This window comes from Sabethes cyaneus, chromosome 3, assembly GCF_943734655.1.
Source record: "Sabethes cyaneus chromosome 3, idSabCyanKW18_F2, whole genome shotgun sequence".
NCBI classification, from domain to species: Eukaryota; Metazoa; Arthropoda; class Insecta; order Diptera; family Culicidae; genus Sabethes; species Sabethes cyaneus.
The window spans coordinates 127,130,654-127,157,341 of record NC_071355.1 but is presented as its reverse complement, the minus strand read 5'-3'; the positions used below and the strand labels follow the sequence as shown (position 1 = coordinate 127,157,341).

Below are 26,688 nucleotides of genomic sequence, written 5' to 3'. Positions count from 1 at the left end.
TATTACGACCCCTTTCCCTTTTAAGAGGGTGGGCTCCCATACAAATGAAATACAAATTTCCTTATAATTTGAGTACTAATCAAGCAAATGGAACCAAATTTAGCATGTAGGAGATTTTTGAGTCTTGAATTTATTTTATGATAGTTAGAGACCTCTCACCCCTGTGGTAGGGGGATATGGACTCTCATACAAATAAAACAGAAATTTTTGCGAAACTCAAAAACTAATCCAACTCGAGAAATTCGAGACTCTTCCATAAAACATTAATCAATAACAAGACCACAAAAACTATCTATAGTAACACTAGATCATTCAGGACGAGCCGGTCGCGAGTGTTGCCGGTGACCCGCCGTCGGAAGCGCCGCCCACTGGGGGGCTTGCAAAACTCGAGAAGTGACAAAGATCATCCGAGATTCATGATTTATGTACAACACAGGTTAATTTGTGGCAATACGAAGTTTGTCGGGTCAGCTAGTATATATATATATATATATATATATATATATATATATATATATATATATATATATATATATATATATATATATATATATACAGTAGAGATTTCTATAACGCGGATTTGTAGAACGCGGATTTCTATAGCGCGGGTACCATGATATTTCTATAACGCGGTTTTCCGCGTATAACAAATACACGTAGCATATGGATATTGAGTTAATTGGGGCCAAACTCGAATTTTGAGCGTTTTTGAACAGATATGACCATGGTGTCTTTTAAGAAGTTGTAGGGCATATAACAGTTGACTCTCTAAGTGATATACGGAAACCACAAAGTTACGGGTTGGCCTGCTGGAGATTCCGGAATATCCGTTGAAATTATCTTATTGGTAAAGTTGGTTAAAATTGGTAAAATATTTTTGAAGTAACTAAAGTCGGGTAATTAATACGAATTAAAAACAAAGTAATAAATAACCGACCTTAGAAAGCCATAAGGTGGTCCTCCGAAAAATTCAGAACATATCGTGAATATTTCGAGTGTAATTTGACTACACTAGAAGTATATTTCGACTATTTGTGACTCAATTTGGCCATTGGATGGTTTACCGGGAAAAAATTCAAAGCTTACCTGAAATTGGTCACTGGAAATGCAAATTTTTTTAATTTGTAACAGATCAAAATGAAATGGAATATCAGCAATCCTCAACTAAATAGGCCGCTCACGACCCGACACGACTCGACATAGCCGCCAAAACGTTCACTGGAAAATTAGGATTTGCCGTCAAAGTGAACAATAAGTGAAAATTCATGTTGAAGTCCGCGCTACAATTTGAAAAAGGTTTGTTATAAAATGTTCGCTGACAAATAAATGAGGTTATTTCGCCAGTTTGTTGAAATTTCCAATTTTGCTAGTGTAATTTGATAGATGTGGTATAGTAAACTGAACTTCCGGTAACATTTACTATACTTACAAATCTAATAGCAAATATATCAACTTTTGTATAAACTCTTCACCAAGTATTGTGCATTTCTGGGAAAATTTTAACAGAAATCTAACCATCGTAGTTAGCCATGGCCATTCCGAAATCCGCGTTGACGGTATCTAATATTTTTATGGATTTTGCCTGAGAAAAAGTGAGAGAGAAGTGTTATTGCTTTTGTTTTCACCTTTTCCTGCACAAATTCAGAATGGGGCTTCTTGTAAGAGCGAACAGGCTACGAAAACTTTGTTGCTTTCGTCAACGCGATGAATTTATATTCCCATTTCATATTGTTCAATTCGAGGTTGGATAAACATAATTCCGAACTTAAAGAACAATTTCGCTCGTTGACCACTTTTACGGATGTTCCGTATTTGTCGGAGAATCGCATGTTGGCTTTGGAATAGCACGTATTGTTTACTTTACTTATATTACGTATTGTTTACTTTACATATATATTACTTTATTATATTAAATTTACCGGATGTTCCGGAAGCTCTGGAAGACCAAGAGGCGATTTTTTCTGTCTCACCAAGCATCTGTAAGATGGAAAAATATATACTTGACATCTTTCCCAAAGGAACCATGGTCGTGTTGATTCGAAATTTTGTAAAATTCAGGTATAGCCCCAATTAACTCAATTTCCATATGCTACGTGTACTTGTATAACGCGCTTCTTATAACGCGGTCCCAATTACCCGCGTTATACAAATATCGACTGTATATATATTGTGATTGCCTAAAAGTTTGCTGACACATTGGGGTGATCGGTCCCGCAGTGAAATCGCGAAATTTTCAGGTACACATAATTCTGTTTACTGCATGATATCGCATTTCCATTACCCAACTCGCACCGGTTAACGCGTACACGTTAACGAGTTAGACACTGGAATTGCATATCTTGCCGTCTGCTTCCTTCTCGGATTACGTAGGTTTGATTTGCAAAAAGTATCGCTCAGCTGGTGTCGGTATGTTTATGTTCTTACGTGGCCAAGCGCTATAATGTGACGCTAGGTCATGTATCTAACATAATTATAATACGGTCTGCCATCTAACATGATTATAACACTCTCTGCACTCGCGGTTATCTTTGTGCGCAACGAGGCGGACTACTCGCGACAGATTCCTGCCAGCAGGGCCTAAGCACTCCAATGACAGCCCATGGGTCCGAAAGGCCTAGGGGGTCATTGGAAGCGGAATGTCATCTATTAGCACAGCACCTAAGGTCCGGAAGGCCAAGGGGGCGCAATAAGAACTTCCTAGCTTAACGGTGGATAGGAATCAATTCTCTTCATTTATTCAAAGACTGTTCTATTTATACTCGAATTGTGACATCGAATTGTCACAAATCGATATTTTGGAATCGATACTTGGTAGTTTACAATGTTTCTTAATGTTAAAACGAGATAGACTACCGAGACAGCAGGTATCAAAAAAAAGGTTCTATATATTTAACTAGCTGACCCGACAAACTTCGTATTGCCACAAATTAAACTGTGTTGTACATAAATCGTGAATCTCGGATGACCTGCAAGTTTCTGAGGAGTTCAACCTTAGATGATTCATTTTGGCAGTTACTTAACGATATACATAACATAATATTGCTATTTTTCCTCACAGTAAAATAGCCACCACCCTCCCCCCCTCTCAAAGAGGGAAGGGGTCTCAATTCACCATAGAAAAGTTCTTGCCTCCAACAACATGCCAAATTTGGTTCCCTTTGCTTGATTAGTTCTCTAGTTATGCGGAAATTTGTGTTTCATTTGTCTGGGAGCCCCCCCTCTTAGGGGGGTGAAGGGTCTCTAACTATCATAAGAACCTTCCCTGTCCCCAAAAAATCCTGCATGCACATTTTCACTCCGATCGGCTCAGTAGTTTCCGAGTCTTTAAGGAACATACGGACAGACAGACAGACAGACAGAAATCCATTTTTATAGGCATACTAGCTGACCCGACAAACTTCGTATTGCCACAAATTAACCTGTGTTGTACATAAATCATGAATCTCGGATGATCTTTGTCACTTCTCGAGTTTTGCAAGCCCCCCAGTGGGCGGTGCTTCCGACGGCGGGTCACCGGCAACACTCGCGACCGTCTCGTCCTGAATGATCTAGTGTTACTATAGATAGTTTTTGTGGTCTTGTTATTGATTAATGTTTTATGGAAGAGTCTCGAATTTCTCGAGTTGGATTAGTTTTTGAGTTCCGCAAAAATTTCTGTTTTATTTGTATGAGAGTCCATATCCCCCTACCACAGGGGTGAGAGGTCTCTAACTATCATAAAATAAATTCAAGACTCAAAAATCTCCTACATGCTAAATTTGGTTCCATTTGCTTGATTAGTACTCAAATTATAAGGAAATTTGTATTTCATTTGTATGGGAGCCCACCCTCTTAAAAGGGAAAGGGGTCGTAATACACCACAGAAAAAAAATTCTGCCATCTAAAACTCTCACATGCCAAATTTGGTTCCATTTGCTTGATTAGTTCTAAAGTTATGAGCAAATTTGTATTTCGTTTGAATGGGAGCCCCCCCCCCCCCTCCTAAAAAGGTAAGAAGTCCTAATTCATCATGGGAAAAATGGTTGCCTCCAAAAACACCCACATGCCAAATATGGTTCCATTTGGTTGATTAGTTCTCGAATTATGAGGAAATTTGTATTTCATTTGTGTAGAAGCCCCCCTCTTGAAGTGTGGAAGGATCCTAATTCACCGTAGAAAATATTTTTGCCTCCAAAAACCTCCACATGCCGAATTTGGTTCTATTTGCTTGATTAGTTCTCGAGTTATGGGGAAATTTGTATTTCATTTGTATTGGAGCCCCCCCTCCTAATGTGGGAAGAGGTCCTAATTCATCACAGGAAAAATTCTTGCCTCCAAAAACACCTACACGCCAAATTTGGTTCCATTTGCTGGATTAGTTCTCGAGTTATGAGGAAATTTGTATTTCGTTTGTATAGGACCCCCCTCTTAAAGGGGAGAGGAGTTACAATTCCCCTTATAAAGAGGAAGGGGTCTCAATTTACCATAGAATAAATTCTTGTCACCGAAAACACCCACATGCCAAATTTGGTTCTATTTGCTTGATTAGTTCTCGAGTTATGAGGAAATTTGTATTTCATTTGTATAGAAGCCTCCCCTCCTAAAGTGGAGAGAGGTTCTTATTCATCATAGAAAACATTCTTGCCTCCAAAAACACCTACACGCCAAATTTGGTTCCATTTGCTGGATTAGTTCTCGAGTTATGAGGAAATTTGTATTTCGTTTGTATAGGACCCCCCTCTTAAAGGGGAGAGGAGTTACAATTCCCCTTATAAAGAGGAAGGGGTCTCAATTTACCATAGAATAAATTCTTGTCACCGAAAACACCCACATGCCAAATTTGGTTCTATTTGCTTGATTAGTTCTCGAGTTATGAGGAAATTTGTATTTCATTTGTATAGAAGCCTCCCCTCCTAAAGTGGAGAGAGGTTCTTATTCATCATAGAAAACATTCTTGCCTCCAAACACACCTACATGCCAAATTTGGTTCCATTTGCTGGATTAGCTCTCGAGTTATAAGGAAATTTGTATTTCGTTTGTATAGGAGCCCCCCCCTCTTAAAGTGGGGAGGGGTCCCAATTCACCATAGAAAAAAATTTTGTCTTCAAAAACACACACATGCCAAATTTGGTTCCATGTGCTTGATTAGTTCTCGAGTTATGAGGAAATTTGTATGGAAACCCCCCCTCTTAAAGGGGAGAGGAGTTATAATTCCCCTTATAAAGAGGGGAGGGGTCTCAAATTACCCTAGAATAAATTCTTGTCACCGAAAACACCCACATGCCAAATTTGGTTCTATTTGCTTGATTAGTTCTCGAGTTATGCAGAAATTTGTGTTTCATTTGTATGGGAGCCCCCTCTCTTAGTGGGGGGAGAGGTCTCTAACCATCACTAAAACCTTTCCTGGCCCCAAAAACCTCTACATGCAAATTTTCACGCCGATTGGTTCAGTAGTTTTTGATTCTATAAGGAACACAGGACAGACAGACAGACAGACAGACAGAAATCCTTCTTTATAGGTATAGATTGTTCAATTGCGCTTTGTACGTAATGCTTGTAATGTGACCCTTGCCGAACACAGTTCGATGCCGGACCACGAGCAGCGTGGTCAGCATAAAATGTGCGGCCGATCGACGGTGCTGGTGCTTGTGCATCGCGGCGAACGGAAGAGTTTGGCTATGTTCTTATGACTCATTTCTTACTGTTTGTTTACTGTTTAAATGATGATCAATTTGGATGGCGTACGTATAGTACATTATCGTCGTATTCCCACTAATGAGTTTCAGCAACACTGAAAGCGATACCGCGTTATATTTTCCAGTCAACGGTTGCTCGTCGCTTTCAGCCAATCAGAAATTGGGTCCATTTTGGGTCAACGCCGCGGTTGACACTTGGCACGTCCTGTCCTAGGGTGCATGCATAAATTTGGGACAGCATTATTTTTCCGCAGTATTTCATTTTTGCAGTCTAATTTTTGCTGTAATGTACATAGTTTATGGAGTACTAGTACGTATTATAGAGATTGCTGACATTAACCGCACGCACACTTCGCCGCGTATACGTATACGCTGTTTGTTTGCATCTCCAAATTTTTTTTCGTTGCGAAAATTTTTTCACGATGCATACAAACCACTAATACAGTCGCACATTAGCAATCCTGATACCGTCCGTTATTATGGCAGATGGTGTAAAAAGCTGGATAGCGCATCACTGTGCGATTACAGCGCACTACTTGCGATACACAAAACCAGAATAAAATTGAATGTCACACAGCTATCTTCCTATTCATGATAATATATTCGCTGTGTTCAGATTGGCAAGAAGAAGGCAGTATTTACATTTTTACAACCAGACCCCACCTATTGGGTCCAAAAACTGCTTCCGAAATTGGGCTCTCCGACCAAAAGTTAATGACTGCTAAATGCCCGTTAAACAATTCATGTTCGAAAAACAGGTCTACCTATAAAGTGATTTCCTCATTATTCATGATTTTTTTAATTTTTCACTATTGATTCAATAATGTCCTGATTTATTTCAGTGTCATTTCCTTTGCAAAACTTCCTTTCTGCACTATTTTTCCTGTACCAAATTCGATTATGACAGCAGTTCAAATAATAAACATTGTGAGCTTTTTTGATAAATTTCAAGCAAACAAACCGGCGAACAGCGCAAAACGTTACGAAAACAAATTTAATTTGATTGACATATTGCACTGTTTTACAAACCGCCAAATTTTATTGGAAAAGCTCGGTGACATTTTGAAAAATAAAATTTGGTTGGGTCAGTACACGGGGTTTCAAATTTATTTGATGAAATAGATCAAATATTGGATGATTCAGCAAACAGTGTACTGGTACCTTTAGACGTTGGACACAACGACGTGAAGTCGACGCAGGCCACAACTTCATCACGAATATACGGGTAAAACAAGAACAAGACTGACACATGCAGAGGCGGATAAACAAAAGGGGAAGGAGAAGATCAAGATAAGTACATTCATTGTGTCTGCATAGAGTCAAGTTCTGTCGCGATTTCGAAAGTTTCTCATTTTTCGCACAATGGGAAACTCACGTCTGTTTATATTTCTCTTTATTTGTGGTCTGTTTCCTTTTGCATAGATGTATTTTTCATCTGTGGCAGCTGTTCTGCTCATTGTGTTGAATGAAAAAGTTGCGTTTTTAGCATAATGAGTGAGGAAATAAGCCATTTGAATACATTCTCCATTTGAAGTAATCCTAATAGTAGTTTGAGCTTGAGCTGATAATGGTAACTTGTAATAGTATCTAAAACTAGGTGATTAGGAATTTGATATTCGTTGGGACACTCCAACTCCAGAGTTTACTGCGATAACATATTAATCTATTGACTTTTTTTGTACATCAAGGTTTTACTGGAAGCACAATTTGATCGAAACATCAAATTTAAAGGATACATCAATGGATTAACCGCTGAAGAACTGCGATCCAAACCATTGGGTAAAGATTCTCTCGGTAACAGCTATTGGTGCATTATGGATCGACATTACAGCATTAAAATTTTTCGAGAGAACATGGATGATGAAACATGGAATCTTGTGGCAAGGTATGTAATATAAAACCTGAATTAATTCACACGGCGTGTCTTAGCCTATCTGCTAAAACATTTTTTAAATTACTAAGTATAGGAATATGGATCATTCCATGTGCGACGACCAAAAAAATTTCAAATGTGTAATCGACCTGCTCGAGTTTGAACCAAATTTTAACATAACATATGGGTCATCAAATGTCCGAGTCACCTGTAATCAACCTTCTCGGATTTTCACCAAACTCGGCCAGATTGTTCGTTTTGGGTCAAGAAGCAAAAATCCCAAGTTTGGTGCCGATTGGATTTTCCCTCGATTTTTGGGAACCTCCCCTTTTATTAGAAAAGCATCATTTTCGTCAAATTCTCTTATTTTCTTTTGCTTATCTCTTCGTAAATATTCAATTTAGAAAGAAACTCTGTTCTACATTTTCATGGGAAATCATCTGAGGAATATTAGTTTTTTGCGGCAGTGCTGCCAAATACTTTTATTTTTGATCTGAAAACTAAATTTGTATTTTTCTTTCAATGAGCACATTTTGATCTCAACAATTTCAACACCATCGTACCTCAGACTTTTTTACATAAGAATCACTCAAAACCGCAAGGTGTTCCGTCCCGTTCTCGCGATATAGCGTTTTGAAACAAACAATTCCCAATTTCTCATGTAAAACTGTAAACAAAATGAAACTTCCTAGCAATAAGCAAATAACAAAAGAAGCAAAATTAATTTAGTTTAATCTAACATTGAATCAACATTGCGCTGTTGTGGAAGCACATAAACAGTATATAATATAACAAAAGTTTGTTTTTGAGCGTCTTAGCAGAATACGAAAGTTGAGTGAAAGAAGAGTCAAACAAACAATTCCTAGATTCTCATGCCTTGCCTTGGGGGCGAGACAGCAATTTTATCGACGGCGTAAGAGGGGGGTTCCCGTACAAATGAAACACAAATTTCCTCAAAACTCGAGAATTAATCAAGCAAATGGTACCAAATTTGGCATGTGGGGATTTTAGAAGGTAGGATTTTTTTCTATGGTGTACTGAAACCCCTTCCCCCTTTAAGAGGGATGGGGTCTCATACAAATGAAATACAAATTTCCTCCTAAATCTAGTACTAATCAAACAAATGGAACCAAATTTGTCATGTGAGGGTTTTAGGAGGTAGGATTTTTTTTTCTATTGTGTACTGAGACCCCTTCCCCTTCGAAGAGGGGGGGGGGACTCCCATACAAATGAAATACAAATTTCCTCATAAATCTTGAACTAATCAAGCAAATAGAACCAAATTTAACATGGGGTTTTAGAAGGTAGCATATTTTTCTATTGTGTACTGAGGCACCTTCCCCTTCTAAGAGGGGGGGGGGGGGCTCCCATACAAATGCAATTCAAATTTCTTCATAAATCTAGAACTAGAATTTCGCATGTGGGGGTTGCAGAAGGCAAGAATTTTTTCTATGGTGAATTGAGACCCCTTTCTTTTCTAGGAGGGGGGCTCCCATACAAATAATATACAAATTTCCTCAACTCGCGAACTAATCAATCAAAAGGAATTAACTTTGGCATGTGGTGGTTTTTTGGAGGTAAGAATTTTTTCTATGGTATACTGAGACCTCTTCCCTTTCTAAGAGGGGGGGCTTCCATACAAATGAAACACCAATTTCTTCATAACTCGAGAACTAATCAAGTAAATGGAACCAAATTTGGCATGTGGGGATTTTAGAAGGTAGGATTTTTTTTCTATTGTGTATTGAGATCCCTTCCCCTCCTAAAAGGGGGGGCTCCCATACAAATAAAAAACAAATTTCCTCATATATCTAGAACTAATCAAGCAAATGGAACCAAATTTGGCATGCGGGGGTTTCAGAGGGCAAGAATTTTTTCTGTGGTGAATTGAGATCCCTCCCCTCTTTTGGAGAGAGGGCTCCCATACAAATTTCCTCATAACTCGAGAACTAATCAATCAAAAGGAACCAAATTTTGCATGTGGGGTTTTTGGAGGTAAGAATTTTTTATGGTGTACTTTTCCCCTTCTAAGAGGGGGGGGGGGGGGCTCCTATACAAATGAAACCCAAATTTTCTCACAACTCGAGAACTAATTAAGCAAATGGAACCAAATTTAGCATGTAGGGGTTTCTGGTGGCAGGATTTTTTTCTATGGTGAACCTTTGCCTTCTTTAAGAAGGGGATAAAATACAAATTTCCTCCGCTCGACAACTAATCAGCAAATGGAACCAAATGTGTCATGTAGGGGTTTATGGAGGCATGAATTTATTTTATGATTGCTTGTGACCCCTCACCCCTGTGGTAGGAGGATAGGGACTCTCATACAAATAAAACAGAAATTTTTGCGTACACACTTAAAAAAAGCACCGACTTCGGTAAAATTTTGCCGAAATCTAAACAGCCGACCGTTCGGTAAAATTTTTTATGTTACCAAACGTTACTAAAGCTCCGTAAACATCGATTTGCACCATCGACATTTCTACCGAACTGCTCGGCTGTTGAAATTTCGGTAAATTTTACCGAACTTTTTAAGTGTGTATGTACCATATTTCCTGCTACGTAACAAGCGGTAAGCTGTGAAGGTAAACTAGTAAATCCTTCTCGGAGCAAAAGACAGTAAAACGACGCCGTTAACTTACGTACCTGTTAGCATTCATATCAAAAGAAAAGGACATTCGAATAACACGTCATAATTGCGATGAACGTGCTTTGGCTTTAATGTTATTTGTAACCAATGGCCCTTTTAAAGGTCACAAGCGACTAAAAGTAACATTATTGAAACATGTCAAGCTACGCATAATCATATTTAATACAATAACACGGTGTTACACGGAAAAAATATTTCTCAAATGACCTAGTGAACGTTGTTAGTCACACCTAGTACATCATAAAAATACATATGACATCTTCCTAACACCCCCAAAATTTCAAGGTATTGCAAAAAAACGTTTTTTGGCTAGGTGTACACATACTATCATGAATATCTCAATAATTTTCCGAGAAATTTTAAGTTTTTTATACATTTTTGGAAAGCTTAGAGGATAAGCTTTCAGGACATATATACATTTACTACGGTTCTACAAAAGTTAGACGAGATTTTTCAATTAAATATGAAATTTAACTAAAAAATTAAAATTTTTCTCGCTTTAGGGGTCCTTAAAGTGATCCTAGAAATGACACATTCCTAAGCTAAGGTCCTTAAAGTGATCCTAGAAATGACACATTCCTAAGCTCAACATCACTTGTTTTATATTCAATCCTAAGTCTTTGGTCAAAATTTCAGCCAAATCGGTCAACATTTGCAAATTTGAGACCATTTTTAAGAGTTGTAGAATTTGTTGCTTCTTATATAACACCCGCCTAATCTTGCATCGTGTATAAGATGCTCAGTTGATTTTGACCAAAGTCTTGGGATTGAATATAAAACAAGTGATGTTGAGCTTAGGAATGTGGGTCATTTTTAAGGTCACTTTAAGGACCCCTAAAGTGAGAAAAATTTCATTTTTTAGTAAAATTTCATATTTAATTGAAAAAATCTCGTCTAACTTTTGTAGAACCATAGTGAATGTGTATATATCCTGAAAGCTTGTCCTCTAAGCTTTCCAAAAATGTATGAAGGACTTAAAATTGCTTAGAAAATTATTGAGTTATTCATGATAGTATGCGTACACCTAGCCAAAAAAAAAGTTTTTTTAGAATAACTTGAAATTTTGGGGGTGTTAGGATGATGTCATATGTATTTTTATGATGTACTAGGTGTGACTAACAACGTACACTAGGTCAGTTGCAAAGTATATTAGAAATTTTTTTTTGTCATACCGTGTAATCTGTGGGCTGGTTATTCATTATTATTTCAACCTTTATGAAGCACCAAGTGATTTTTAAAAGAAATCTTTTATGTCTCAATGGTCGCAGGCGTTGTAGTTATGAACCCCCGTCCACGTGTTTTCAAAGCCACCATTGCATTCAATGAAGAATTGACTCTGAATATATCGCTCTCTCTTAAACATTCACTTAAACAATGGCACTCACAGATTCTTATAAACCCACATATGCCAAAAATGCAGTTTACATTAGTCTTTAATTTAATGATCTGATATAGTCCTACGTCACCCATTCGTACAACGCTTAGGGCTGTATATCTTGTAGTTTTTTAATTATCTCGTTTATTTCATTTGGCTCGTTTGTGTTAACTTAAAGGAGCCGCAAGTCTTGTAAAAATAGTATAACGGTAAGCAATGCCTATTACTTATGTTAGAAGATATGATCGATACACCCGGTTTACTGGTGTTAGTAGGTCTTTTGCATTTTTCTCAAGGGAACGCTAGGAAAGACGGATTAAAGGTTTTATTGCACTTATGTCATTTGCGATGCTAGAGATACATTATAGTGTGTGGTTTCCTTTTAGCAGTCATATGTATATGGCGTACTTCACTACTACGTAGCGTTTTTTGTCTGCTAAGCTGAAAGTCATCGTGGAAGGGTTCTTTCCGCAACACGATCCAGTTTGGTGGCCTCCGACCCCGTACCGTCAATCGAATGATTTCCTCATTCCGGTCACGAATGACGAACTCATCGTAATTGCCAGGGGTTTAAACACGAAGAAAGCGCCCGGTCCTGACGGGACTCCGAACGAGGCACTCAAAGTGGCGATCCAAGCATATCCCGATATGTTTAGAGAGACGCTTCAGAATTGCCTAGAGGTATGCGAATTTCAGGTACAGGCCAATTTGCCTATTGGACACGTTGGGCAAATTGCTAGAGCGGGTAATCCTAAACAGGCTGACGCCTGTGGTGGAAAGCGATGTCGGACTGGCAGGCTGACAGTTTGGCTTCCGTAAGGGGAAGTCCACTGTAGACGCCATAAAGTCCGTGGTGTAGAGGGCCGAGAAGCCTATGAAGCGGAAAAGGCGAGGCGACAGGTATTGTGCCATAGTCACAATCGATGTCAAAAACGCCTTTAACAGCGCTAACTGGGGTGCAATCGCGTTAGCGCTGCATAGGACGAGGGTACCGGATCATCTATGCAGGTTGCTTAAAAGCTACTTCGAGAACCGGACGCTAGTGTACGACACGGCGGATGCACAGTGGTCCAAACAGCGAAATACGTGATCGTGTAATATTGCGCCAAAACGTGAAGTTTTTCGCATATAGTGTCTTTAGAAACATTTCTTGGTATAATAAGCCCCTTCTTGTGAGAGAAATCTTTAGGTGATTAATTCCCTTAAAAGTGAGATACGAAATTTATTTTCTCGTAAATTCGACACGTAACGTTTAACCTGCAATCTTCAGACACAAGTGCGTGATGCTACCCGATTCGCCGGCGGAACCGCCGCAGGAAGAATACATCGACACCCCGCAGGTGGATGTGTTATCAATCGATAACCTAGTCATAGACCACAGCGGCAAACCGTGGCCGGCACCAAAGTGGTCGGCGCCAGAAGCGGCGTAGTGCAATGTGCGAAGTGACCAATTGAAAAAGAAAAACATTAACCAAAAACAAAAAAAAAGCACTTTAAGTGAAGTGCACGGCAAATAATGGGCAACGAACAATCGACGCAAAAACCACAAACCCAACAAGAGGATATCATTCGAATCGTCGACAACAACGTGCAACAAACTGCACAGTTGGAAAAACAAGCTGGCGCGACGACGATCCTAGCGTACGCGTGCACGATCGGTGTGATAATTATTATCGCATACGACGCATATCGCGCGGTTTGCAAGTACGAACGGATGCGAACAAATAGCGAAATCCGTAAACAAATTGCACTTTCAACAATAACAATCGACAAAAATTGAATTGCGGAAGCAGAGTTGCGATCATTGAAGCAGCAGCTATACACAGAGGCAACACCACGAGTACTGCTAACTTCGGTCGGAGCCAAGGAAACAGTGGAACTACTACACGACGAAAAACTGATCAGTGTCAGTATCCAGCGCGGCATCTTTACCATACGCAGGAGGACGCTGCAAGGACTGACGGTTTTAGGAAAGACATTAAGAGCCACGGAGTTGCTGGAGTACGCCGCAAGGAAGCTACCGAGCATCACCGGTGTTGTCATCGTATCCACACGGCAAGGGGTTTTGACACACACAACAGCTGCAGAACGACACATAGGTGGAAGAGCCATAGCCATGGCATGGTAAGGAATTGACAATTTAATTATTATATACAAACAAAAATTCATATAATAAATCTATAACTACAATCCAAATTGTTTTAACCTTGTGAGAAAATTGTGAAGTAAAGTTATATCTACATGTGTCTCCACTAAGTCGATTCTCCGCCGATACGTATGCTACATAAGAGCCCTCAGACGCACTATGTAATAAAAGGTGTATTTGGTTCTATCTTCTCCGCTACTAAGGGCATATACACCCATCAGCTATACAAAATTTGCAATATCACTGATGGAAGATGAAATCAGAATATTGTTCAATAAACTTCAAAATTTACAGCGAGAAATAAAAACACGACCTATAACGAGAGATTATTTAGACAGCCTCTCAGAAAAACTTGCCAAGGCAAAGCTAATTTATAATCAAATATTAAACATTTCCAAGGAAAACAACACTCACCTTTTAGTGCAAGATATTGAAGCACACATAAAAAGTTCGTTGGGAAATAAAACACCCAAACTATCTCTATTTACTGCAACTTACGCAGCAACATTTGCTATTAAATTAAAATTAAAAACTAAACACAAAAAATGGGCGCAGAAGTTATTAAAATCGCATCTAGCCTGGTTTTTCAGTATGACGGCAACGGCGAAAAACTGGATAACATGATCGCAGCACTTAGCGCACTCCAAACGATGGTCACGAGAGACACCGAGAAAACAGCTATCCAAATTATTTTATCCAAACTGGAACGAAAAGCTCGATCAGCTGTTGGCGCAACACCACAGACGATCGAAGCAGCCACGTGGCCAGAAGGGGGGGCCCGGGGCCCAATTTTGATTTTAACTGTTTTATATGCATATTTTTGCGTTTAGAACTACAATACATTAAATGTATTGTGATGTATTATATTTATAAGCAATAAGATATGCATATAATGTATTAGGAGCCAAGAAAGGCCTCCTGGCCCCCACCTCTGGCTACGTGGCTGGATCGAAGAATTTATAAATAAACTTAAACAAAAATGCAAACATCACATCGCACCTGACGTGATACTAGCAAAACTAAATAGCTCACAACAAGCCGGCCCACTAACTAAATTCACCAATGACATAGAACAGCTGACCGATCAGCTGGAAGCTACCTATATCCACGACGGAATACCGTTAGAGATAGCAACAAAAATGGCAAATAAAGCCGGAATAAAGGCACTAGGCGCCGGGTTGAAAAATGACCGTTCTCAGCTAATAATAAAAGCTGAACATTCAACACAGTCACACACGCTACCGGACGAGCCACAGAGAACGAAAACGAAATACCTAACACAAACGTATTACGTTTCACGCAACGGAACCAACCAAGACCTTACCCACGATACGACAACAGAAACACGACACCACACGACAGATACCAAAACAACTACAGGCGCGATAATTACAACAGGAGAAAAAATAACGTCAACATAACAATAATGCATCAAATTCCAGGCAACAATATGACAGACGAAATTTTTAAATTTATTGAAAAAAATTTAGGGGATCTCTTGCGATCGCAGTTCATCCGGGATACCAAAAAATTACCAAGAATAAAGTTTTACTGTAAAGCAAAGCAAAGCCTAGGTGCTACATTCCGTTATCGAAACTTGACCTGCTGTTTTTATACGACAGACTTCGCAGCCAGCTGTTAGAGTGCAGGACAATTGCAGGGCCAGTTGCTACGATCCTATTGACTCTAACAGCCTCTCCCAGTCGAGATTCGAACATACGGCTTGTTAGGCCAGCGTCATACTTCGGAGCCAACTGGGAGGAATGCTCATATAGTTACTAATGACGTACTAGCATTGTAGCATCGTAACTATAACAGATACAGCAAAACTTTATTCAGCAAAATTGAAGATGATAACTAGTTCTATAAATGTCCCATATACAACTTTGTCAAATTTTGCTCGGCTGAGACGGTACTAATGAACAAAATTGAGTTAAGGGGACATGAACGACTAAAAATTTTGAAAAAATCAATATTTTTTTTATTTCAGAATTTGATTTTGCAGTCTTTTCCGCTTATTTTGATACTAAATATGTAATGTTTATGTCCCCTTAAAGTGCAAATACTACAAATACTCATTAACCTCCCTAGGTATACAATTCCTTTCCTATATATTTTTATCAACGAGTAATGCTTATAATGGTATCAGTTTTAAATTTTGACGTAGGACTGCGTCTTTGTTTACTATATTGGGACTGGGTGGCACTTTGTGAAAACCAAAATAGAAGTGTAACGTTTGAATGAAAGATTTCAAATGCTAATAACTACTAATCTACTGAACGAAACTAAACAATTTATATGTCGTTGGATAGATAAAATGTCCAGCAATTTTATGGAGGAGTGAGAGAGCAATTTTAGGGAGGGCGTAAGAGGGGGGGGGGGCTCCTATACAAATGAAACACAAATTTTCTCAAAACTCGAGAACTAATCAAGCAAACGGAACCAAATTTGGCACTTGAGGGTTTCAGAAAGCAGGATTTTTTCTATGGTGTATTGAGACCCCTTCCCTCTTTAGGAGGGGGGAAGGGGCTCCTATGCAAATAATATACAAATTTCTTCATAGCTCGAGAACTAATCAAGCAAAAGGAACCAAATTTGGCATGTGGGGGTTCTTGGAGCTGAGTTTTTTCTATAGTGTACTGAGACCCCATCCCGTTCTAAGAGAGGGGGCCTCTCAAACAAATGAAATACAAATTTCCTCATAACTCTAGGACCAATCAAGCAAATGGAACCGAATTTGGCATGTGGGGGTCTTTGGAGGTATGAATTTATTTTATGATGGTTTGAGACCCCTCACCCCTGTGGTAGGAGGATAAAGAATCTCATACAAATAAAATAGAAAATTTTGCGTATGTGCCATATTTTCTGTTATGTAAAAAGCGGTACTTCTTATTAGGGAGTAAATGTGTTTTTATGAGGAACAAACATTGGAAGAACTTGGAAAAATGATATACAAACTGTATAACAAGCGGTAAGCTGTGAAAGTAAACTAGTAAAACCTTCTCCGAGCAAAAGACAGTGAATCGACGCCGCTAACTTACGTGCCTGTTGCCATTCATGTCAAAAGAGAAGGACATTCGAATGGCACGTGATATTTGCGATGAACGTGCTTTGGCTTTAATGTTATTTGTAACCAATGGCCCTTTTAAAGGTCACAAGCGAGTTAAAGTGAGATGATTGAAACATGTTAAGCTACGCATAATCATATTTAATACAATAATCTGTGGGATATTACTATTTCAGCCCTTATAATCCCCACACGTGATTTTTAAAAGAAATCTGTCTCAATAACCCCCGTCCACATATTTTCAAAGTCACCATTGGCACCAATGGCACTCACAGATTCTTATAACCCTTTAAGCACGGAGGGTTTTAGTTACGATATTTTTGGTTTTTGGATCAATATAAATTTTTTTTATCGCTCAAGATACCAAAACCAGTGTATTCTACACATTACAATAAATGTTTGCTAAATTTAGCAACCTACACAATTGTGTGGGTTCGGCCTTATCTTATACCATTGCACTATGGGCATAAACGAGCCGAAAAAACGGATTGTTGCTAAATGTCGCAACCGAAGGGAATTTCTTTCCGTTATTATAATCGCTCACATGTGCAATGGTATGAAGCAGGATTATAATATTCCTGTGTCGAAATTAGAATTGAATTAGGATCAAACATTTTAGAATCTTATAGCTGAGTTAATATTAGTTGTGATTTGTATGGTGCAACTCACGTTTAGTTCCTCCTGCGTGAGACCAATATGCGAATATACTGGGTTTGGTTTACCGTATACGTAACGCAATGATAGCTTTCGATAAACTTGCTTAGGCTAGGGCCAGCGATCGACCTCGATGGCTAATAAAGGAATAGTATTATAAGCATATGTAAGTTTCTTGTAGATCACTAATAGGCCTCAAAAATGCATATACTTACTATTTGATAAGCTTAACTATTTTCGGTTATACATAGGATGGATCGTAAGAGTCAGCCTTCAATCGGCTTCCTAGGTTAGACTTGCGAATGAACTGGCTAGCTATAAATTACTTTATTATTTAGAGTAAACGTATAACTTTTTCTACTCACGATTATTTATAAATTCATATAAAGCACTAGTTTAACTCGATATGTGTAGATATATTAAATTAATTAAACGGATTTTAGTATCATGAAAAACGAGGAAAGCAATTTGTCTGGCGTCTATTCACTATTGTTCAGTACTTCTACTCTGCCTTTTGTTAGATGCTTAGTGGATAAGTGTTTAATAATTTGAGGTATGCTATATAGCCTTATCGTAAGTGTAAGTGGTAAGTGGTTGGTAGAATGGAAGGTACGCTCACGGTGTGTAACACGTGACTCTCCCCCCAGGTACGCCGACAGTGATCGGCTTACTTCTCGACGCATCGTACATCCAGTACTGCTAGGTTGGCCACCGCGCGCTCGTAGACTCCGCCTGTTGCTGTCTTTACGGTGGCGGATTTGATTTGTCCGTTTTTTCCAGGAATCGTTCCGATAATAATGCCCTTCCTCCAACAGTTTCTAGGTAATTTAGGGTCGACGATTACTATGATGTCACCGATGGAAATAGGTTTGGTGTGTGAGTACCACTTTGTGCGACGCGTGATTTCCGGAAGGGATTCGTTGACCCAACGCTTCCAGAATCTGTTTGCTATTTTGTGTGATGTCTTGTAGTTTTGACCCAAGTAGGAACCGCTGTCGTTAAGAGGCGAGATAGGTTTGGTCCCATTGGATGACATCTGAAGAAAATGGTTCGGGGTTAACGCTGGTGCTGATTCATTATTGATCGGAACGTGCGTCAGTGGTCTCGCGTTTATGGTATGCTCAATCTCAGAAAGCAGGTTACGTAGAACTTCGTCATTTGGTCTTGGTGATGGATGCAATTGCTTCAGGTTCTTCTTGACAATGGCCACCATTCGTTCCCAGCTTCCACCCATATGCGGTGAGGCTGGGGTAATGAATTTCCATGTTGTGTCTGGACATTCGAACTCTTTCATCAACTCGTTCATCCTACCAGCGGCTTCGTTTTCTTTTAGTTCGCGGTTAGCCCCAACGAAGCACGTTTCACGGTCGCTGTAGATCGTCCTAGGTGTACATCTTCTTGCCTTGAAGTTGTTTATTCCCATGATGCACGAGTTCGTACTGAGCGTGTGTACCACCTCGATGTGCACCGCACGTGTAGTTAAACAGGTGATTAGCATTCCCCATCGTTCTTCTACTCGGCGACCAACTGCGACTTCTATTGGTCCAAAGTAGTCTATACCAACGTGTGTAATGCGATGTGCCTTATCCGGCGGTTTTTCCAAAAAGGCTACTATGTCGGGAAAAATTTAACGCTGACCTTGACGGATTAAGAAGTTTTCTGCTTTGCTAATAACATTTGTAGCAGGCAACTGGCTACGACTTCGAGACTTCGACTGACAGTTTGTAGAAAACCGGTAGAGGAGAGCAACAAAGTTGAGCAACCGTTTCCATGTAGAAAAGTTGGTTATGTCGATTAAGGGGTCTGTCCTTATGGAATGCGTCATCAATCTAGGGCGCAGTTCGGTATCAGTCGTACTCCCTGCCTTTAACGGGTTTGGCCAATCTTCTTCAGGGCGGGTTATGAACTCTGGACCATTGTACCATCTAGACTCTGGTGACATGAGCTTATCCCACTTAGTGCCGTCGTCGGCGACATTCATTTTTGTTGGGACCCAACGCCATTGATTTTCTTTCGAAAAATCCAGGATTTCGCTGATCTGGAACGCTACGAATGGTGAGTAGCGACGATGATCGGAGTTTATCCAGCAGATGGCATCCTTTGAATCTGACCAGTAAACAATTTTGGAGATGAATATTGATAGCGATTTAATAACTGTTAAAGACAGCCTGGTTCCTAGAAGCGCTGCTTGGAGCTCTAATCTCGGAATTGAGTTGAGTTTTATCGAGTTTACCCTTGTTTTCGCGGCAACGAGACTGCATTCAATTATCCTGGTCCTCAGCGAAGCGCAAGTAGCACGAGGCGGCTGTAGCATTTATGCTGGCATCTACGAACGTGTGAAGCTGTATGTCGGTGCAACTGTTTGAGGTCAGCCGACGATAGCATCGCGGGATCTTTACATCTTCAACCTGTGGTAGAATTCGTAATCATGTGCGCCACTTTGCGAATAGTACGTCAGTAATCTGTTCGTCCCACTGAATGCTAGTGCGCCAGATTTCTTGTAGTAAAACCTTCAGGAACATTAGAAAAGGAGCGATTAAACCAAGTGGGTCAAAGACTGTCATAAGAACTCTTAGCAACTCTCTTTTTGTAGGGAATCGACGTCCTTCCATCAAATCGTGGTCGAATCGCTTCCATCCTACCTTGAAAGTAAACATATCCGACTCCGTACACCACCACATTCCGAGAACCTTTTCGATGGACGTTCCGGGCGACAAATCTAAGTTCGTCTCTAGTGTACTGTTCCCTTCTAGTGATTGAAGAACATACGACGAATTACTGACCCAATTGCGAATTTCGAAATTGGAAATGGGATTCCATCGCTTCCATCCTACCTTGAAAGTAAACATATCCGACTCCGTACACCACCACATTCCGAGAACCTTTTCGATGGTCGTTCCGGGCGACAAATCTAAGTTCGTCTGTAGTGTACTGTTCCCTTCTAGTGATTGAAGAACATACGACGAATTACTGACCCAATTGCGAATTTCGAAATTGGAAATTGGATTCCATCGCTTCCATCCTACCTTGAAAGTAAACATATCCGACTCCGTACACCACCACATTCCGAGAACCTTTTCGATGGTCGTTCCGGGCGACAAATCTAAGTTCGTCTGTAGTGTACTGTTCCCTTCTAGTGATTGAAGAACATACGACGAATTACTGACCCAATTGCGAATTTCGAACCCGCCTTGTGAGTGTATAGATATCACCTGTTGTGCTAACCTGATAGCTTGCTCCTCAGTCTCTACGCTCACCAGCATATCATCTACGTAGTGTTGCTCTTTAATAATTCTTACCGCCTCTGGATACTCCTTCTTGAAGCGGTCTGCGTTCGTATTTTTTACGAATTGGGCGCAACTGGGAGAACAGCAGGCGCCGAAGGTCATGACGCACATGACATATATTGCGATCTGACCGTCCTCGTCTCTCCAAAAAAAGCATTGACAATGCTGGTCCACTTCGCGAATCCGTACTTGGTGGAACATTTCGGGTATGTCTCCCGTAAGACCGATGCGGTGCTTGCGGAACAGAATCAAGACCGACAATAACGAAGCATCGGGTCGAAGGTCGGGGCCGGTTAGTAGAGCCGAGTTCAACGAAACTCCAAACGCCTTTGCGGCAGCGTCCCAACCCATGCGTAATTTATCTGGTTTATTTGGATTTGTGACGGAAAATATCGGAAGATACCAAATACGGTCGTGGGATTGTTCTAGCTCCGTTTCCGTCATTTTCCTGATATAACCTTTGCTTAGATAGTCTATCATCTTCTGCTGTATGCATTCAGCGAGGTCACGATCTTTTTGCATACGCTTTTCTAAGCAGTGGTACCGTCGAAGTGCCATGGTCTGACTATTTGGCAGGCGCACGTTATCGTGACGCCATAACAAGCCAGTTTCATACCGATTATCAATCCGCCTAGTTAATGATCGAAGCAGCAGTTGCGCTCGTTGGTCCTCAGCAGACAATAAAGGATCCGATTGACTCATTATTCCAATGCTGTCTAAAGCGAAGTACTCCTTCATGGCGTTATGTAGGCATTCGTCCGTGTGAATCTCACATGGGCAGATATGAAGAACAGAGTGCACCGGGCTCGAGGCGTCATCTTGACTTTTGTCTCCACATATTATCCATCCTAAGCGAGTCTTTACTGCTAGAGGCTCGTTTGGTTTTCCTTCACGGCACTTAAGCACCATACTCAGATGCTGATCTTTTAAACCAATCAGGATCCGCGGTTGTATATTCTCGTAGGAGGCGATAGGAAGACCATATAGATGAGGATATGTTTGGGAGAGTTCCTCGATGCTCATAGTTTGGTGAGGAAGCATGAGATCTTGAACGGTGCGAGCTCCTTTGATGGTGAAGCTCTTCGATCCATTGTGTATACCAGAAATTTTGAGATCGACAGTTCGTGACTCAGCTTCTCGTCGCTGGGTTCCCCAAGTCCAGTGCAGACACAGCGGCTTAGTTGCTCCGTCGAGCTCAAGTTGCTTTGCAAGTTCATCATCGAGCAGTGTCAAAGCGGAGCCATCATCTAGAAATGCGTAGGTTCTAATCGAATGATTTTTGCCCTGGAGTGTGACTGGGAGGTATCGAAACAGTGTGTCACTGCTTTTATTTTGGTGTGTAGGGCAGCCGTGGAGAGCTGAGCCCCCGCTATTATTTTCCACTTCTCTACCTCTGTGCGGCAGTATATTAGTTGCCATATCCGATGAGGGCGGTGTTATCTGTGGCGAACTCTTCTGATCGTTATGCAACAGTGGATGGTGCCTATATGTACAACCGTTTGTCCCACATGCCTTAGTTTGGCATCCTCCATGATGACGCCGGAGACAACGACGACATAAGTTATATTCTTTAACTACGGGCCACCGGGAATCTCGCGTAAATTCCAAAAAGCGGCTGCATTTATCGATAGCTTTACAAGCCCCTTTGCAGACAAGGCAGACGTCACTCGATTTATTGGCACTGCTAGAGCTTGTCGTGTGGCATTCCTGTGACAATGTTTCGGAGTGGGAATTTATAAATGTGTTCCCTCTTTTCCTTTCGCCATGATTCTCGTTACCATCTGCTTTGAACGAATTACTACTCGAGAAGCTAACAGCATTTGCTGCCTCAGCTAAAGGGTATATCCAGTTGCTAAAAGTAGCTAGGTTAACCCTTGGAAGCGAGAGTCGATATCGTCCCCAGTCAAGCTTTATTGAAGCCGGCAGTTTATCAACAAGTCTGCGCAAAAGTTCGACATTATACATGTAGTCCTCCATACCGCATGCGTCAACCGTCGCGCAGAAGTTTTGTACGCTAATTGCATACTCCACCAACAAATGCAGCTGATTTTCCTTAATAATTGGCAATGTGGATATCTCGTCGATGAGAGACAGGATGATCGCTTCAGGTTGTCCAAACCTCATTTGTAGTGTTGTCAGAATTCTAGGCACGTTGGAAGGGTGCGTAAGAAGGCTTTGCACTGTTGTAAACGCTGACCCTTTCAAGCACTTCTGCAGCCGGAATAGGTTTTCGTCATTTGTATAGCCGCACATACCCGTAGTGCTATTGAATGCCGATATGAAAAGTGGCCATTCTTTAGGGTGTGGCAGACCTTTAGATATTGCACTGCGGGCTGCTAGTTGTCTCCTAGTCAGCTGATCGCTTTGATGATACGGATTCATGCTATTTGATATGTAACACGACGCTGACTAGCCGTCGACCCGTGAGATTCACAAACGTTTTCCTTCGGTGGAATTGCACTAGTACCGCAAGAGTGGCTCAGGTCGTCTCGTTCTGATACTGCCTCCCTTTCGTATGCCAATTCTGGTTTTTCACTCGAATGCATCGTGGGTTTTAACGTAAGTGGCTCATCGTTGTGGTTGACATGGCTTTCGATCCACTTTTCCACTTTACTTGTGCTGCTTGCAGCCGAACTCGATTCAACGATCATCTCTTCTAGCTGCTTATATCTTTTTACCTTTGTTATACTATAACAAAGGTTTAAAAATTGGTCGAAAAACACGAAATTGATCCGAGGCCCGGAGGGCCAAGTCACATATACCAATCGATAGGGTTCGACGATTTGATCAATGTCTGTCTGTGTGTGTGTGTGTGTGTGTGTGTGTGTGTGTGTGTGTGTGTGTGTGTGTGTGTGTGTGTGTGTGTGTGTGTGTGTGTGTGTGTGTGTGTGTGTGTGTGTGTGTGTGTGTGTGTGTGTGTGTGTGTGTGTGTGTGTGTGTGTGTGTGTGTGTGTGTGTGTGTGTGTGTGTGTGTGTGTGTGTGTGTGTGTGTGTGTGTGTGTGTGTGTGTGTGTGTGTGTGTGTGTGTGTGTGTGTGTGTGTGTGTGTGTGTGTGTGTGTGTGTGTGTGTGTGTGTGTGTGTGTGTGTGTGTGTGTGTGTGTGTGTGTGTGTGTGTGTGTGTGTGTGTGTGTGTGTGTGTGTGTGTGTGTGTGTGTGTGTGTGTGTGTGTGTGTGTGTGTGTGTGTGTGTGTGTGTGTGTGTGTGTGTGTGTGTGTGTGTGTGTGTGTGTGTGTGTGTGTGTGTGTGTGTGTGTGTGTGTGTGTGTGTGTGTGTGTGTGTGTGTGTGTGTGTGTGTGTGTGTGTGTGTGTGTGTGTGTGTGTGTGTGTGTGTGTGTGTGTGTGTGTGTGTGTGTGTGTGTGTGTGTGTGTGTGTGTGTGTGTGTCGTTCGCTATTACTTTTGTTTGAAAGGTATTATTGTCTAGTAGATCACTATTGAGTTATTTCGTGACACGACGTTTCGTTTAAAAGTTATAAGCAAAAATGTGAAAAATACGTGACACGGGTTTCTCCAGAACTACATGACCGATTTCAACGATCTTAGTATCAAATGAAAGCCCTTATTAAAGCTAAATTATTCAGGAATTTTTAATTGAAAACAAACAAGTAGTTTGAAAGTTATGCTTAAAAAACCTGTTTTGACAAGGTAATAATTATCGCCTGTTTCTCAGAGATGGCCAAACAGATTTATGCGCTATTAGTCTCATTTGGCAGGTAATATAGCCGGATAGATCACTATTGAATGGTTTTATGATTGGATGTTTAATTTGAAAGTTATGAGCAATTGAATACACCACACCAAAATTAACAATAATTTATAATGATTTTAACCAAGATAACTTACCTGATTTCAGTTATTTTAATATCAAACGAGAGGTTTTGACACTATGCATGTATATGCAAAATTTCATAAGAATTGGTTTTACCGGTCAAAAGATATTAACCCTCGAACACTCGCGCCAAATTTAGTAACACGGTTACTCGCGCGCACAATAGCCCCAAACCAAAGAAAACATGCGCACTAGAGTTTTGATTGAGAAAACTTGGTTTTAGGTTTATCGAACCTGTGGAAGGGTTTCTAGAAATTGAAAGCTACATCGTCTGGTGGAATTTAAATTTTGATTAATCCCCCTAAAAGTGAAATAAAAAAATTATTTTTCTGCAGTGTCAATATAACACATTGCTGTGTTCTGTAAAGTTATAGAGCATATTATTATAAGAAATTTTGCTAAAGACAATAACCTTCTATCTCTGCAGCGAAGATAGAAGAATCTTATTTATTGTATATGATTTTGTAAAATCAGTTTTTCTATTTTTGCTCTTTTTGTAATTGTTGTATGACTTTTGTAATTGTTGTATGACGAAGGAAAATCTCACCTGGCGGAGAATTGCCAAGCGATAACCCGCAATCGTGCAACGTAGATAAATCTCCTAGACCAAAATCGAACATCTTAAAACGAAGGGAGCAAACCGTGTTCTTCAAACCGAAAATAGTGCAAACGTCTGAGACTACCAAGCAAGATATTCGCCAGACACTGGACCCTGCTCAGTTTGCTGTTAAGGATGTACGATGCCGTGATAATGGTGAGGTAGTCATCCGTTGTGACACGTTTGCTGACGCTGAAAAAATGCGTTGTGTTGCTAGCGAAAAACTGGCTGATAAGTACGGGATCGAAATACAAAAGGCTCTTAAACCGCGTGTGAAAATTTCTGGCTTCTGTGATGATATGAATGAAACTGATCTTCTCGATAAACTGCGAAAGCAAAACAAAATTCCAGTTTCTGCAATCTTAAAACTTGTTCGATTCTCGAAAAATGCGACGCTTTCCTCTGCTCCTATGTCTGTGATTTTGGAAACCGATCCGTGCACTTTCGATATGCTGATGAAGATGAAGCGTGTTCTTATCGGCTGGGAGCTGTGCAAGGTTTTCGAAGCGATAACAGCCTTCCGATGTTTCAACTGTTCGGAATACGGCCATAAAGCATCCGCATGTAGCAAACCCCTTTGCTGTCCCAAGTGTGCTGGACCCCACGATGCCAAGGAATGTTCGGCTGATTTTGTGAAGTGCGTTAATTGTGACCAGCTTAATAAACGACGAAACGCTCCTGACGATAACCTTGTTCATATCTGCCATGCTGCTTGGAGTATTGATTGCCCGCTCAACATGAAGAACTTGAAACGTGCCCGACAGAGGATAGACTACTCGACATAGCAACCAACATCGACGAGTTCCGGAGAACGAATTAGAGATTTCTCACCGATTTGTAGGATTAATGATGCAGTTGCGTACCCTGCTCTGTCAGGTAAAAACTTTAGTATATGTTCTATCGAAGCATTCGATGCTGCACCGCACTCATGTACCCCCGTATTGCAGAACGAAGACGCCACCGGAATCAGCATTTTTTACCAAAACATCAGGGGACTTCGAACGAAAGTTGATGACTTTTTTGTTTCGGTTTGCGACACCGAATTCGATGTTATTATCCTCACCGAAACTTGGCTGAATGACCAGATTTGCTCGCCGCAGTTGTTTGGAACCAGCTACAACGTCTATCGCAACGATCGTGACGCGGAAAGTACTGGAAAAAAGAGAGGTGATGGTGTACTGATTGCCGTTTCCAACCGTATCAGTTCTTCAAGAACTTCTAGTAATGTGGAATGTGAGATAGAACAGTTGTGGGTTGATATTGCTGCCATCCATCCGCCTTGGCGCCGTGTATCTTCCTCCTGATGTCTCGAGCTCCGTCATTGCGATTGAAAAGCATATCAATTCCGCATTAGCAGTGTCTGAAAATCTACAACCGCATGATTTTCATCTTATCTTTGGCGACTTTAATCAACCGAGCCTGTTGTGGAAACGTGCTCATAATGGAAAATTGTATGTCGATCCTGAATACTCCGCATATACTACAGCTAACTCAGCATTAGTCGATGGAATGACAGTGTTGGGCATGGAGCAAATAA

At 40.6% G+C, this 26,688-nt stretch overlaps 1 protein-coding gene across 3 annotated transcripts in view; it reads left to right on the top strand.

Annotated features, from left to right (window-relative positions):
• Positions 1 to 26,688, top strand: part of LOC128744343 (remodeling and spacing factor 1-like) — a 165,706-nt gene that overhangs the window by 88,968 nt on the left and 50,050 nt on the right. For all 3 annotated transcript variants that reach the window (XM_053841263.1, XM_053841262.1, XM_053841264.1), the window contains one exon: positions 7,364 to 7,560. In XM_053841263.1, coding sequence (XP_053697238.1) covers positions 7,364 to 7,560 — 197 coding nt within the window. The remainder of the gene's footprint in view (positions 1 to 7,363; positions 7,561 to 26,688) is intronic.